At 52.7% G+C, this 13114-nt stretch overlaps 1 protein-coding gene across 1 annotated transcript in view; it reads right to left on the bottom strand.

Annotated features, from left to right (window-relative positions):
• The window catches only part of PKP2 (plakophilin 2), a gene marked incomplete at its 3' end in the record, with an annotated part of 55766 nt that extends 43493 nt beyond the window's left edge, over window positions 1–12273 (bottom strand). Inside the window, exon 1 of the mRNA XM_084255992.1 lies at window positions 11994–12273. Within this exon, the coding sequence (XP_084112118.1) occupies window positions 11994–12228 (235 nt within the window). The 5' untranslated portion in view covers window positions 12229–12273. The remainder of the gene's footprint in view (window positions 1–11993) is intronic.
• Between the last annotated feature and the right edge of the window lie 841 nt (window positions 12274–13114).

The following is a 13114-nucleotide window of genomic DNA, read 5'->3' as shown; positions in this document are numbered from 1 at the left end:
GATGACCTAGGAGATGGTGCCAGCACCCCCTCCACCTCTTCTATCCTCCTCCCAGCTTTTTATGTGTTCTTTTTTTGTGATCTCCTGCTGCTTTACAAAAAAAAAAAAAAAAAGGCTAATAAAAATAATCAAAGATGGGGCCTCCCTTGTGGCCTAGGGGTTGAGTCTCAGGGCTGTCACTGCTATAGCCTGAGTTCAATCTCTGATCCCCACCCAGGGGATCCCCTGGCCCTCACATGGGGTGCAGCAGACCTCTCCTGTCTCTCCCGCTGCTCTCCTCAGCAGTTAATTTCAGCCTATTTACCTGTTCTGCTCCCCACTCTGTCTCTGGTGAAACCTCTCCCCCACCCCCCACACCTCTGGCTTACACCACAGTTCTTCTACGCAAAATTAAAAAAATAAATAAAATAATCAAACGTTGCTAAAACCTAGGTAATTTCTAGTGCCTTGATTTTAACCAAAATTTCTGTCACAGAGCATTCTTTAAGAAATCTGAGAGGAAAGCAGTCAGCTAGCCCCCCCCCCCCCTCGGGCGGCAGAGACTTGAGAGGGATGTTAGTGAATCTGCACGTTGAGAACACACCAGCTGATTTCCCAGCAAATTGTCGTGAAGACACAACTTCATGACTCACAGTGGATTCTCAGGCTGTTCTGAGGGGAGGGAGTCAGAGACCTTTGCTGCCAGAATTCTCAAAAGCATGAGTCCACCCAAATTACGTGTAGACCTGTGTCCTTACTTCCTGGCGCCAAATCATCTGGCTGGTAAACAAGGTCAGGCCTCCAGGGGTCCTGGGAGGCCACCACAGATGGTGTCAGCCCCCAGACCAGGGGCTTGAGAGAAGCCAGGCTCAGCTGCCGCCACAGGACTGGCCAAAGATCAGGCTGCTCCTTCAATTTTAACCTCCATGTCAGGATGCCTGGCCCCTGCACAAAGAATGAGGGAACAGAATCTCCTTCAGGATCCCAGGACCACACCGAGGGGCTGTCAGGACTCAATCCCCCAGGCTCCAACCCAGGCTGTTAGCTTCTCAACTCTGTTCCTCCCACATCCCTCACCCTTTGCCCCTCAATTCAGGGTGGGTGTTGCTGCCAGCCGGCAGGCCCAGAAACATTCTGGCTCTGATCCTGGAGTCTGGGGGCCAGGGAGCCCTCAGCACAGGCATTGGGGGGGGACGGTCAGGGGCTGGCTTAGTCTATGCCCTGTCCCGGAAGACCTGGAGCCTCGTCCATGGGAGCTGTGGCCAGGCAGAGAACTGATGGTCAGCTGATACGTAAGAATCCAAATGTATTGGCTTTTGAAAAACTACTTTAGGGGTATCCATGTTTAAAATTTTGGATTGTGAAAAAAAAAAAAGAATAAGAGAAAATCAGGGGCAATCTGGCATGGGAAAGTGTCCATGGGCATATGTGGATGGTGGTAGGGAACAGGCACCCCTGTCACTCGATAATAAAATGGCACCTGGTGGGAGGGTGTTTCTGGAAGAATTCAAGACAAGTTTCTGCAGTGGGTCCCTTGAGCTCAAGGTCACCTGCAGGAGCAGCCAGATATCCAGGAGCTGCTAAATGGGGGCTGCTGCATTGTGAGGCCAAGATGCCTGCTAGGGTGGGAGTATGTGCAGATCTCTGGGCAGCATGCAGAGAGTCCAGGTGTCCCAGCAGAGGGAAACCCCTGGGTTTTATAGTCAGGCCTGATGGAGCAAAAGGTTTACATCCCACTATTGCTGGAGGTTGTGAGGTTTTTGAAAGGAACTTACATGAAAACACCTTACATTTCACTGTCACTTTTCTTTAAGGAGCTTAAATTGGTTTATATATGTCTTTTCAACATTCTGTGACACAGAGCCAGATGCAGTCATCTCCCTGTACAAAACTGAAATGACTTGCTCTCGATTGCAACCAGAGTTAACATCACGTTTGAACTAAGTTCCTCCTTTGTGCCAGTGTGCGCTCATGCTGCTCCGCAGCCTCTCTGAAAGTGCCATTTCAGAAGTCTGGGAGGGATTATGACCATGGATTTTGATGTGAGGACCAAAAGCAGCCATTCCTTTTACCTGGGCCACTCCTGACATTCTGTAAATTTTCTTTGTTTGCTGACACTGTCCCTAGAAGGACACCTCTCCTTCCCTTTCACATGAATGGACTGGTTTAGCAGTTTAGCAGTTTCCCAAATAACTACAAGGTCAATGGGAATGGGGAGTAAAATAAGACCGGATTTTGAAACCAGGACTCTTTCTGTGCAAGAGAAGGGGTGCCTCCGACTGTGGCCTCCGGGACACCCAACCGATGCTTCTCCAGTTAACAATTCAGGCAGGTTAACTTCTGGGTGTTCATGAGTTTGGGACCAGCACAGTGGCTGAAAGACGAATCAGCAGCTGTGTTCTAAAATTTTAAGGAAATTTTGGACTAGGGAGGGGGGATTTTTTTTTAAAGGCACATTTAATCAGAACGGAATCTACTCTCTTGAAGGCAAGTCATACTTTTCTGTTCAATCAGATTTTCTGTTCAATAATAAGACGACTGAACAAGTAAAACAACTCAGCCCTGCTGTTGCCAAAGACAGAAACAAGAGAGCAAACAAAAACAGATCCTGCGTACAGGCACATACAACTGCTTCAAATAAACAGACCACAAAAATCCAGATTTTCTAACATGGGAAATCAGGATGTGATTATACATCAAAGGATTGGTTTACTTCATAAGAGGCGTTGGAATCTTCCCAACGTTGGGGAAGCCTGTTCACGTGGTCTGCACTTGAGACTTTCTATGTGTGAGGACAAATTTGGATGCCTCCCTTTCCCTAATTCCAGCTCCTGGCAGTGAGAGAGAGAGAGAGAGAGAGAGAGAGAGAGAGAGAGAGAGAGAGACAAAGAGAGAGACAGAGAGAGACAGAGTGAGAGAGACAGAGAGAGACAGAGAGAGAGAGAGGAAGAGAGAGGAAGAGAGAGGCATCAGGGGCTTTTAGGATCTAGAAGCAACATGCAGAAATGAGACACAATTTTTAAAACAGCATTTGGGTCTCACAAAAATCTTTGTTTTTCATGAGTTAATGGTTTGAGAAAGGGGTAGGCAGGTGTGCCTGCTTTAATTTGCACAGTGCTATGTGTCAGAGTGTTTATTCTGGTCATTTCACCCAGTCGCATTGGATTGATTTCCTGGGTGGCTGTGATGAGTCCAGCAGCTCTGGATGCGGCTTCTGGCCGGGGATCTCCCTTGCATGAGGCATAACGTGCTTTTGCCGTTTACTCAGGAAGATGATGACTGATGGGGACTATTTTGAATGAATATTGGCTCAGGCCAGGAAGCATTCTCCAAACCTTTTCTTCCCAAAACACCGTGGACATTTTATGGAACCCACAGGAAAAAAAAGTGAAGTAGTTACAGAGAACCTTAAACTCCCTCCCCCTCAAATAACAAACAACCCAGGCCAAAGCAAGGGGGGCAGGAGAGGTGATGCTGGGGCTGGGGGGGGAGGGGCGCCTCTTCTGGTGGAAAGACTCCAAGAGCCTGGAGATTGAAGAGTGGTGACACCCCACACCCCCGGCCCCTATCCCCTCGTCCTGGTCTGAATGTTAGTTTGCAAGCTGTGTCCCTGAGCAGCATTAGGGGAAATACCTCAGTGTCTGGTCAAATACGAAAGTATTGCCCCAGGAATGGATCCTTGTTTGGACTTAAAGAAGCACGTTGCTTCTGAATATGGGTTTTTCCCTTTGTGAGTTGTGTGAGCAGACGTATTGCCTAACTGGGGAGTATGGTGCGTTCATGAAATGTAATGGTCAAATCTCTGGGGTGACACCAGTGGGTTTTAGAGCATTAAGACCTGCTAACCAGCGAAATAAAACCACTGTATCGCCTGCTTCTAAAAAGACCGTCACACTCCTGTTCAGAAAAGCGCCTTTCCCTTCAAGCCCAGCCCTCTCTGGGCATGGACCAGTTCCCACCAAGCTCTAAGGAAAAAGGGTAGAAATGGAGGAATCTGTCCCCTCCCTGTCACAACAGACGTGGCCATCTGGGGGTCATGAGTCACTCCCCTAAAGGCAAAGAAACACCCAGGCAAGAGGCCCTTCTGCCCTGCTCTGCCCACCAGCATCTCTTGTTAGCATCTCCAGAATATGTGATGCAGAATTTGATGCAGAATTCCAGTGATGCAGGTATGGTTAAAGGGTGCAGAGAAAGCAGCAGGCATGTGTTACAGATGTACCTCACTATGCCCCACAGAGGGGCTCCCCAGTGCGCCGTGCCCACAGTGGTCTCTGGTGGACAGAGGCTGGACATCTAAGGCTCCTCACCCAGTTACTCTTTCCCAGCACATCTGGGCGGTGGCCCCCCTGATTCTCCCCATTCCCTAATGCTCTGAGACTTCCACTGGAGCCCAATGGGAGAACATCTTGTGACAGGTCAGAACTGCCCTCTTGAAAATATGGGAAGGAATTTGTCAAGCAGCTCATATTTAATGGCTCCTTCCAGTCATTTACTAACCAAAGTTGGGACTTAAGAGAGAAATGACATACGAAGACCCAGCGAGACCCCCATGACGGGCTCCCGGTCATTTGCCCACATGGCCACAGGTTGCAGGATTCATTCCGGGACTGTGTTTTTAAATAATGCTTCATTTGCCCCCCTCTATTCTTGTGTCAAGAAAAATGACCAGGTAGTCATGGAAACCCGATTCCTCACCTCAAAGGCAAGTCAGGTGAGTGTGGGCTCAGGCTGCTGAGTGAGTGGAACTTGTGGATTAAGAAAAAAGAAATGATGGTGAAGATTTGTTTTCAAGTAGACCAAAATCTGGTAATGTTTTGCACTGCAGAAAATTGGGCTAAGAGTGTGCAGTGGCCAGTGAACAGTACAGCCACGGGAAATGGATGGGCCGTGGGAGGCCAGCCAGAAGGCCTGGCGGGGGCTCTGGACAGACCCCCCTCACCCCAGAGAAGTGGCCCTCACCTCCGTGAGGCCAGTCCACACAGCATTCCACCTGGCCACCGAATCCTGAATGTTCTGTCCCCTCCCTGTCACAACAGACGTGGCCATCTGGGGGTCATGAGTCACTCCCCTAAAGGCAAAGAAACACCCAGGCAAGAGGCCCTTCTGCCCTGCCCTGCCCACCAGCATCTCTTGTTAGCATCTCCAGAATATGTGATGCAGAATTTGTGCTTCCCTGCCGGCCATTGCGCATACTGAGCAGCACTGGGCAGACACGGGAAAGGCACAGAGCCAGTTGATTCCTATGAGGCGGCCCCTGCCTTGGGACAACCCTTCCTTGGAGCTCTCCCCATGTGAGGAGCTAAGACCTCACCCTCCACAACAAACACAGTGGATGTCAAGTTACGCCCACAGGGACGTTGACAGAGGGCGAACACACAGCGCCCCCACTGAATCATTTGCAAGTCTTGCAAGGACTCTAGGCCACTGCCCCTTGCAGACCAGACCCCTCCTCCCTGCTTATCCATTTCTCACTGATGTGCCCTTTCCTTGAGACCTTTGGATCTGCCCCCACGAGCTTTCAGAAACCTGTTCTGTTCTTTGCAAGATCAGATCTTTTAACCTGCTGCACAGCCTGGCCCCACGTTGGGGATGTGGGGGGGAGAGTTTCCGGCAAAGGGGGACAACACAACCAAGCGGGGCCTGTGGAGTGGGCAGAGTGGGGCAGAGTGGGGGATGGGGATGGAGTTTGAGAAGCCGTAGGTGTCAGATCCTGAAGAACTTGCAGTGAGTGTTAATGCAGACTCTGCTCCTGGAGGTGGCATGGGAAACCCAGAGTGGCAACAGGCAAAGAGGCAATGAGGTGTTAGCCGTGCGCAGACCCACTCCAGCAGCTCAGAGGGAACAATGAAAGCAGGCTGTGGTGCTGTTCTCCAGGCAGGCTTTTACCTCCTTGCCGTGGAGAAGCCCATCTTTGACTGCTGTGTGTAGCATACCCCTCCTTAGCACTGGACAGGCTAATGGGCCACTGCTCATATTTCCTTGCACTCAAAATACCTTAGTTGTGCACATTCAGTTCACCCTCAGCCCTTCAGGCCGACATCTCTCCCCAGAGCTGATGTCTCCTCCCCGGAGAAAAAGACCCATGAGGACAGCCGCGGTGTGTGCTTTGTCCTGGAGCACGTGCGGGGAGACAGGGCTGGGACTGTTTACGGCTCCTCTGTTATTCTGGAACTAAGAGAGGAGACCCCATTCCCCCAACACAGTGAAGGCTTTCTGAGCAACAGCAAAGTGGCTGTGTCTGCTTGGGTCAGGTGCTCCTGGCTCCTGGGTACCGTGCACTTACTGTCATGCCCCCGTCTGTGTGTATGGCGTGATCATCTGTAACATCGAGCTGTTCTTTAGCCACAGACGTGTCTATAATCTATCAAGGAAAGTCCCGTTGGCTCTCCTCCTCCAGAGAAACAAAGGTAATCAGTGCGCCCGTCATTCTCTCACCCCCTCCCATGGACGTACTAGTGCCATTTAAGATTCAGTGGAGGGCCTTCCCCTGTGGCGCAGGCAGTTGAGCGCAGCACTGTGAAGCTGTCTGCAGGCTCTGCAGCCGGGTTCGATCCCAGCAAGCTGGTGAGAATCCCATATGGCGAGGCAGACCTCTCCTGTCTCACTGGCTGCTCCCCTCAGCAGTGTATTTTAGTCAGTCTGCCTGTTCTGTTCCCCGCTCTGTCTCTGGTGAATCCTCTTACCCTCCCATGCATCTAGCCTGTACCCTGGTTCTTGTATGCATGAATAAATAAATCTTAAAAAAAAAAGATTCAGTGGAAATGATTTATTAAACTTTCAATAAGCACCTCTTTCTTCTGAAATTCTTACAAATCAAGGAGCTGCAGAATCTTGATGATGACACTGGCCAATTAATAATGTTAAGCCAAAAGCTGGTGACTCTAAGGCTATAACCTGTGGGTGCTCTTACTGGGGATGGCAAGCTGTGTTTTCAAATGCTCAAGGTTCTTTTCTTCCAATATACGTTTTGATCTATGTGTCCCACTGGGCTCTGGCTTTAAGCACTGCACCCAAGAACGTAAGCGTTGGTTTCTGTCTACTATCAGTCACTGTTCGTGGCATTACACAAAAGACTCGCGCTGATTCTGTAGTATTTCTATTGTAAGAGGACCGGAAATTACTGCTCATTCTTACCCTAGTAGGTCAGAGGGTGAACTGCTTGCTCTACCGCAAAGTGTCCATTTCTCCTACTTTGTCTGTCCTGCTGGCATCATGGCCTGACCCTGGGGAGGAGGGTCACATTTTTATCTCTGTACGTCTTGCTCAGAGTCACATTCCTCTCAGAATGGTATGGTGTGAAATCCTTGAAGATCATTTAAGGTGGAAATAGATGACCTTATGATGGTCTGTGGACACATTCCAGGGATTTTAGCCGCACGTTTGTCACGGCTCGCCACTATCAGAGGCAGGTTGCTAATAATAATCTCGGTTCTCGCAGAGATGAGAAATAAGGCTTCTAATCATTTTTACTGATTGGACTCAGAAATGAGTTCTAGTACAAAATCGTTGTTAGCAATGAGAAGAAAGGAGGGAGGGGGTCCAGGGGCTGTGGGTTCTTGGGTGGTGGGTGCATTCTGGCAACTATCCCGAAAGGGGACCCTACAATTATGGGATCAATATAAACCAATGTGAACTCAATTAACAATATTCGTAAAAAGATCAATGTTAACTACATGGGAAGCTAAAAGAATGTAAATGTGTTTATTTCAGTATGTGAGAAAAAAGCTTTTCAGCTGATAACCAAAGCACTTCAGAAGAAAGTGTTCAAGTGAACAGCATATCCCCAGAATGTTTAAGTTGATAAGCCCCTGCCCCCCTCAAAAAGCTCAGGCAGGGCCTCCCTGGTGGCCTAGGGGTTAAGTCTCAGTGCTATCACCACTATGGCCTGAGTTAGTTCCCTGGCCAGGGAGCTGACCCACCTAGGGTGCAGCAGACCTCTCCTGTCTCGCCCGCTGCTCCCCTCAGCAGTGGATTTCAGTCTGCCTGTTCTACTCCCTACTCTGTCTCTGGTGAATCCTCTTACCCCCGTACCTCTGGTCTACACCCCAGATCTTCTACACACACACACACACAAATTTAATTAAAAAAAAAAAAAGCCCAGGCAAACGCCTTCTTCTCTGTGAGGTGTGCCTGGGTGTGAACCCATAGGTGAGGCTTTTGCAGCCTAGCATGTTTATTCTGAAGCGTCCCCACCATAAAAGAGAGCTGTGTTCCCGTCATTTCCAGGGAACTGGAGTTAAATTTTGCAATCACCATTTCGTTAGCATTCTACTTCTTTGTCTATTTACTGTAGAATTAGAAGAATTTCTGAACACACAGTCATTTTGGGGAGGGGAGGTGCTCCCTGCACTCCAGCTGCTACTTGCTGAGCTCAGGCAGATGAGGGGACCCTGAAGTACAGGGCACACAGGCACCCCCATTCAGGGCATCAGTCCACCCCCCTCAACCCCCTGTCCCACCTGGCTGTTTTCTGCCTTCGCTGTCTCCCCCACTGTCTGAATGACGAGTTACTTAGCTCCCAGAATTGCTTCAGAATTGCTTCATTCCTAGGATTCCTTTTTGGGCCAACCAATAACTCATTCAAGATTTGAATAATGTCTGAACTCCTGCCCCACCCCTACCTCATGCCTGTAATACCTATTGCCTTTTTTAAGACCTTAGCCAATTTTCAGCCCTTTCTCCAGAATTCCCTCTGATCGCAAATATTCAAATTGCTTGGCTAGCAAATCGTCTAAGAACATGGCACACTTCAAGATTTGACAGTAATTTTCAAAGCAGCTGTAAATTTTATTAGGACATTGTTCATTGTACTTTGTAAGTATTGCACACCACAGCTCAAGCAGTGGCTTTCTTTCTGCAGCTCAAGCAGTGGCTTTCTTTCTGTGGAGGCATCTGGGGGGCAACTGTGTAACAAGTAACATAGGTGCTTTAGATATGGAACAAATAGGGCACGGATACCTAAAATGCTTTTCCCTTTGTGAATGCTTGCAATTCTTACATATCTCCTTTATGATTATATCAAAGAGTTTTTTAAAAAATCCTTCAATATGGCCTGCTTTCACAACAATGCTATTCACCTCTGACCCCTGGCCTCTTCCAAACAAGCTCAAAGGGTTAAGGGCAACTTTAAAATGTTCAGCACAGTTAATAAAATAAAGTAACAGAAGTCGAGTGATTTATAATGAAACCACCCACCTGTACTAAGGCCTTTGAAAGACGCTGACCATTAAAGACCCTAGCCAGGAATTTACCAACGAATCAGCCACATCTGTCTCATCCCCTCAGCAGATGGCTGCGGCCTGCCCTGCATGTGTGCCAGCCATTCCCCCAGCCCCACCGCCTGTGCTGTGTTGCTACAGGGCTCTTTCCAAGCCAGGTCCCTTCCAGCAACCACTGCTGCTTCAGCCTTTGAGACATGATAGTTACACGGAAATAATAAAAACAACGCCCAGGCCACAGCCATCCCCCAGCCATTCCAGAGAGCTCTAATAAAACCGCAGCCAAGAACCGCCTGAGAGTGTACCCTGGCCTGTGGGTGCTGAATGCCTTTAAGTCCATTTGAGTCTCAAAGCTGAGGTTTTGGAGTAAAGTGGGTGTTGTCTGACGCCATTCGTGCCCGGCTTGCCCTGCTGTGCGGCTGTGGGGTGGGAAGGTGGCTGCAGTCCTCCAACCATGCAAGCCCTTGGCTCCTAGTTGGGGGTGTCACTTATGTTGCCCTGAATTCTGGCTGGGGCCCCAAGTAGGGCCGGTGTTCTGCCACAGCAATCTGGGAACGATGAAGGGCTCCTGCCGTGTCCCTGGGAATGCTGGTCCCCAGCCACCTCCCGGAACCCATGCCAGGGAATTTTTGAGGTCCTGAAGCCCCGGTCCTGCCAGCAGCTTTCCAAATCTCCCTTCAGCTCGCCCTCTAACTGACACTTCACGCTCCCTGCTGCAATAGCTGGTCCCCTCTCCTGCTGGGGATTTGGGGATGTGGTTATTAGAGGGGTGCTTCCTCCTTGGGACTTTAAACTCCTTGCTCTAGAGCGAGTGGAGACTGGTTCCATTCAGCCCGGCACGTGCTCTGCAGGCAGCACGGGCTCTGGGGTTGTGGATTCACCAAGGGAAGTAAATTCACAGGTGGCAGAGAGGAAGGTCACATGCAGCCATGGGACATGGACCTTGTGTCTACCTCATGTCACTGTCTTTAGGATATAATGAAATGCACACATGAAGCTTCTAGAACATGGGGGAGGACAGCAGCAGATGCTCAGCTGAGGTCCCTTTGCTTCGCTCCCCTGCCCCATGTACTGCACACTTGATTCAGGTTGCTTTCTTGGCATCTTCGTGTGTGACATTAAGCATTAAGGGATACTCCTCCTACACCCCCCCTCCAAGCAGAAGCTAGTGTGGCTCAAGCTCAGATTGGGGCGGGGTGGAGGGTAATTACCCCTAGGCAAGCCTGGCCTCAGCTGTCCAGTGTCTTCGGCCAGGCTCCCTGACCTAAAGAAGATTATTTCCCCAGGTCCTGGGTCTCCTTGTTCTCTATCCTCCTGGCCTCCCTTCCCTCGGTTTATTGAGAGGAAGACGGGAGGGGGCCGCAGAGGGGCTTAGCATCAGATAAATTCTAACTTGTATTAATATTTTGAAGAACTGAATAATATAACTGATCCGTACTTTTAACATTCAGGCTTGGTAGCTTAAATACCAGTCCCGCCACTTACTATGGGAACTTGAGTGTTATTTAACTGCTTAGCTTCCTCATCAGTCAGATGGGGATTAAAGCAACTCCCTCGCTGGCAGGTTGGGTTTTTTTTTGAATCTCAGTGATATGTGATGAACTCAAGCCACACAGCCCGATTCCTGGCACACAGCAGGCCTACCATTACGTTAACTCTAATCACTCAGTATCTCCTGTTTACCTTTCACTTATGTAAATATTGACGAGCTGACCCTCTGGGATTCTTTTGCACAAATCAAAAACACACAGTCTCCCAGGGTGCACAGTTTAAAATCTTCCAACTCAATATCAATTTCTCGCCTTTTCTGTAATAAGTAACAAGTCTGTATGAGTCCTATAGTAAAAAGCAAAAGCAATTGAAAAAAGAGGTGCCAGGTCGCTCTGCCCATCTAACTTTATTTAGCAGGGAAGAAAATGATAGATCGTGTTCTCTAATTTTCTTAACTGGTTCCCCCTCCACCTCCCCTAACTATCACTTACCAAAGTAGTTCTTTTTTTTAACCCCTTCACCTCCAAGGCTAACTTTCTGGAGTCAGCTGGCCCCTCCCCAGCGCCCCTCCGCAGGCGCTGCACCTGCCTGTTCCGGGCTGAAGGCTCGTGCCAGCCTTTGCGCCCCTAAATCACCCCTGCCCGGTACACTGGGCGGAACGCCCCCCCTGTATAGCCTGGACAAAGCACTACAATCCACCTTACAGGCTGTAGGCGTCCCAGAACGCTCAGACTTTGTTTCCCAGGAAAATATTTACGGGGGTCATGGACTCTCTAAAAAAATCTAATAAAAGCGAAAGGCGCTCCCCCTGCCCCGCCCAGAAAAAAATCATACCAAAATACCGCGTAGAATTCAGTGTTCAGACACCCGGAACCTGCTGGTTAAGTCCCCTAGGTTTTTTGGAGGGGGAGCGAGGGGCGAACATCTGGGACCGACTCTTTCGTGTACATATATATATATATATATATATACACATACATATATGCATCTAACAGACGCAGGTAGCAGAGACAAAGCTCAGAAAGAGGTGGCAGAAGAGGTCTTTCCCCAAGCAAGCCGGCCTGAGTCTGCAGGAGCGCGGCCAGGGCCACCCCGCGGGCGCGCGAGCCACAGGTGTCCGGCCCCGGCCCCGGCCCCGGCCCCGGCCCCGCAGCGGGGGAGCTGGCGCACGGCCGGGCCGGCGGGGCCAGGGCCACCCCGCGGGCGCGCGAGCCACAGGTGCCCGGCCCCAGGAGCCCCCCCGGGGAGCTGGCGCACGGCCCGGCGCGGGGGCGCGCGAGGCGGGGCGCGGCGCGGCGCACTCACCGGAGCCCGGGGCGCCGCGGCCCTTCCGGGCCAGGGTCTGCTGCACCTGCTCCTGGATCCGCAGGCTCTTGGCCGCCTGGCCGCTGCGGCCGCTGCTCCCCGCCAGCCGCAGCTTGGCCTCGGAGGGCAGCGCCAGGCTGGAGCTGTCCAGCTGCCCCAGGATCTGCTGGCCCAGGACGGTCCGGATGTAGCCGCACTCGGGCGGGGAGCCGGGCACGGCCATGGTGGCGGCCATGGGGCCGCAGGCGCGACCGGTCCAGCAGCTCGCCAGCGCGCGACCTGCGGGCGAAGCTGCGGTGGAGCCGGGGGCGCCGGCTGCAGCCCCGGCCCCGCCCCGCGCCGGTGAGTGGCCCGCCCCGCCCCGCCCCCCAGGGCCACGCCCCTCCCCGCCCCCCAGGGCCACGCCCCCAGGGCCCGCACCTCCCAGACCCCAGCGGGAGCCTGTGAGGTTCGAGCCGCTCCCCCGGCCCCGCCCACGCGCCTTCCCGCCCCCCGACCCCGTTCACCCGAGCGACCCGAGAGTCCCAGGCCCCTGGCCACGCCCCCACGGCGCTCCGCCCCTAGCCCAAGCGGCCCCGCCCCTTCCCCGCCCCTGACCTCAGGCCCCGCCCCTCGAGAGACCCCGACCTCTGGCCTCGCCCCCTGGAGGCCCGTCCTGCCCTCAGGCCCCGCCCCCGCCACGGGCACGCGCGGCCGGGGGAGGGGCGGCTCCGCCGTGCACGCGCACGCGGCCCGGGGCGGGCGGGGCGGCGGCGCCGACACCTGCGAGGCGGGCCCGGCAGCGGCAGGTGGAGCCGGACACCCCCGGGGCCCCGCTGTCGGCCGCGTGGCGGGTCCGCTGCTGGCGGGCGGGCGCGCCCCCCGCGGGCGGCAGTTCTGGCCACGCCGCTCCGGAGACAGGCTGGACATTCCGCGGCTGCCTGACCTGAGGGCGAGACGGCTCCGGGGGCCGGGAGAGTGGGACGCGCCGGGAGAAGAAGGCGCGGCTCCTGGTCCGTGGCGCCCGGCGCGCGGGGCTGTGTGCTCGGCGCACAGATGCAGGCCCGGAGACATATGTCTCCCCCCCCGGCGGAGCGGCTGTCCTCCCTCGCGAACGCACAGCCTGTCCCCGGCCCGCCGCC

This window comes from Talpa europaea, assembly GCF_964194135.1.
Source record: "Talpa europaea genome assembly, chromosome: 15".
In the NCBI taxonomy this organism is placed as follows: Eukaryota; Metazoa; Chordata; class Mammalia; order Eulipotyphla; family Talpidae; genus Talpa; species Talpa europaea.
Note: the sequence above shows the minus strand (reverse complement) of the source record. Positions and strands in the feature narration are given on the sequence as shown.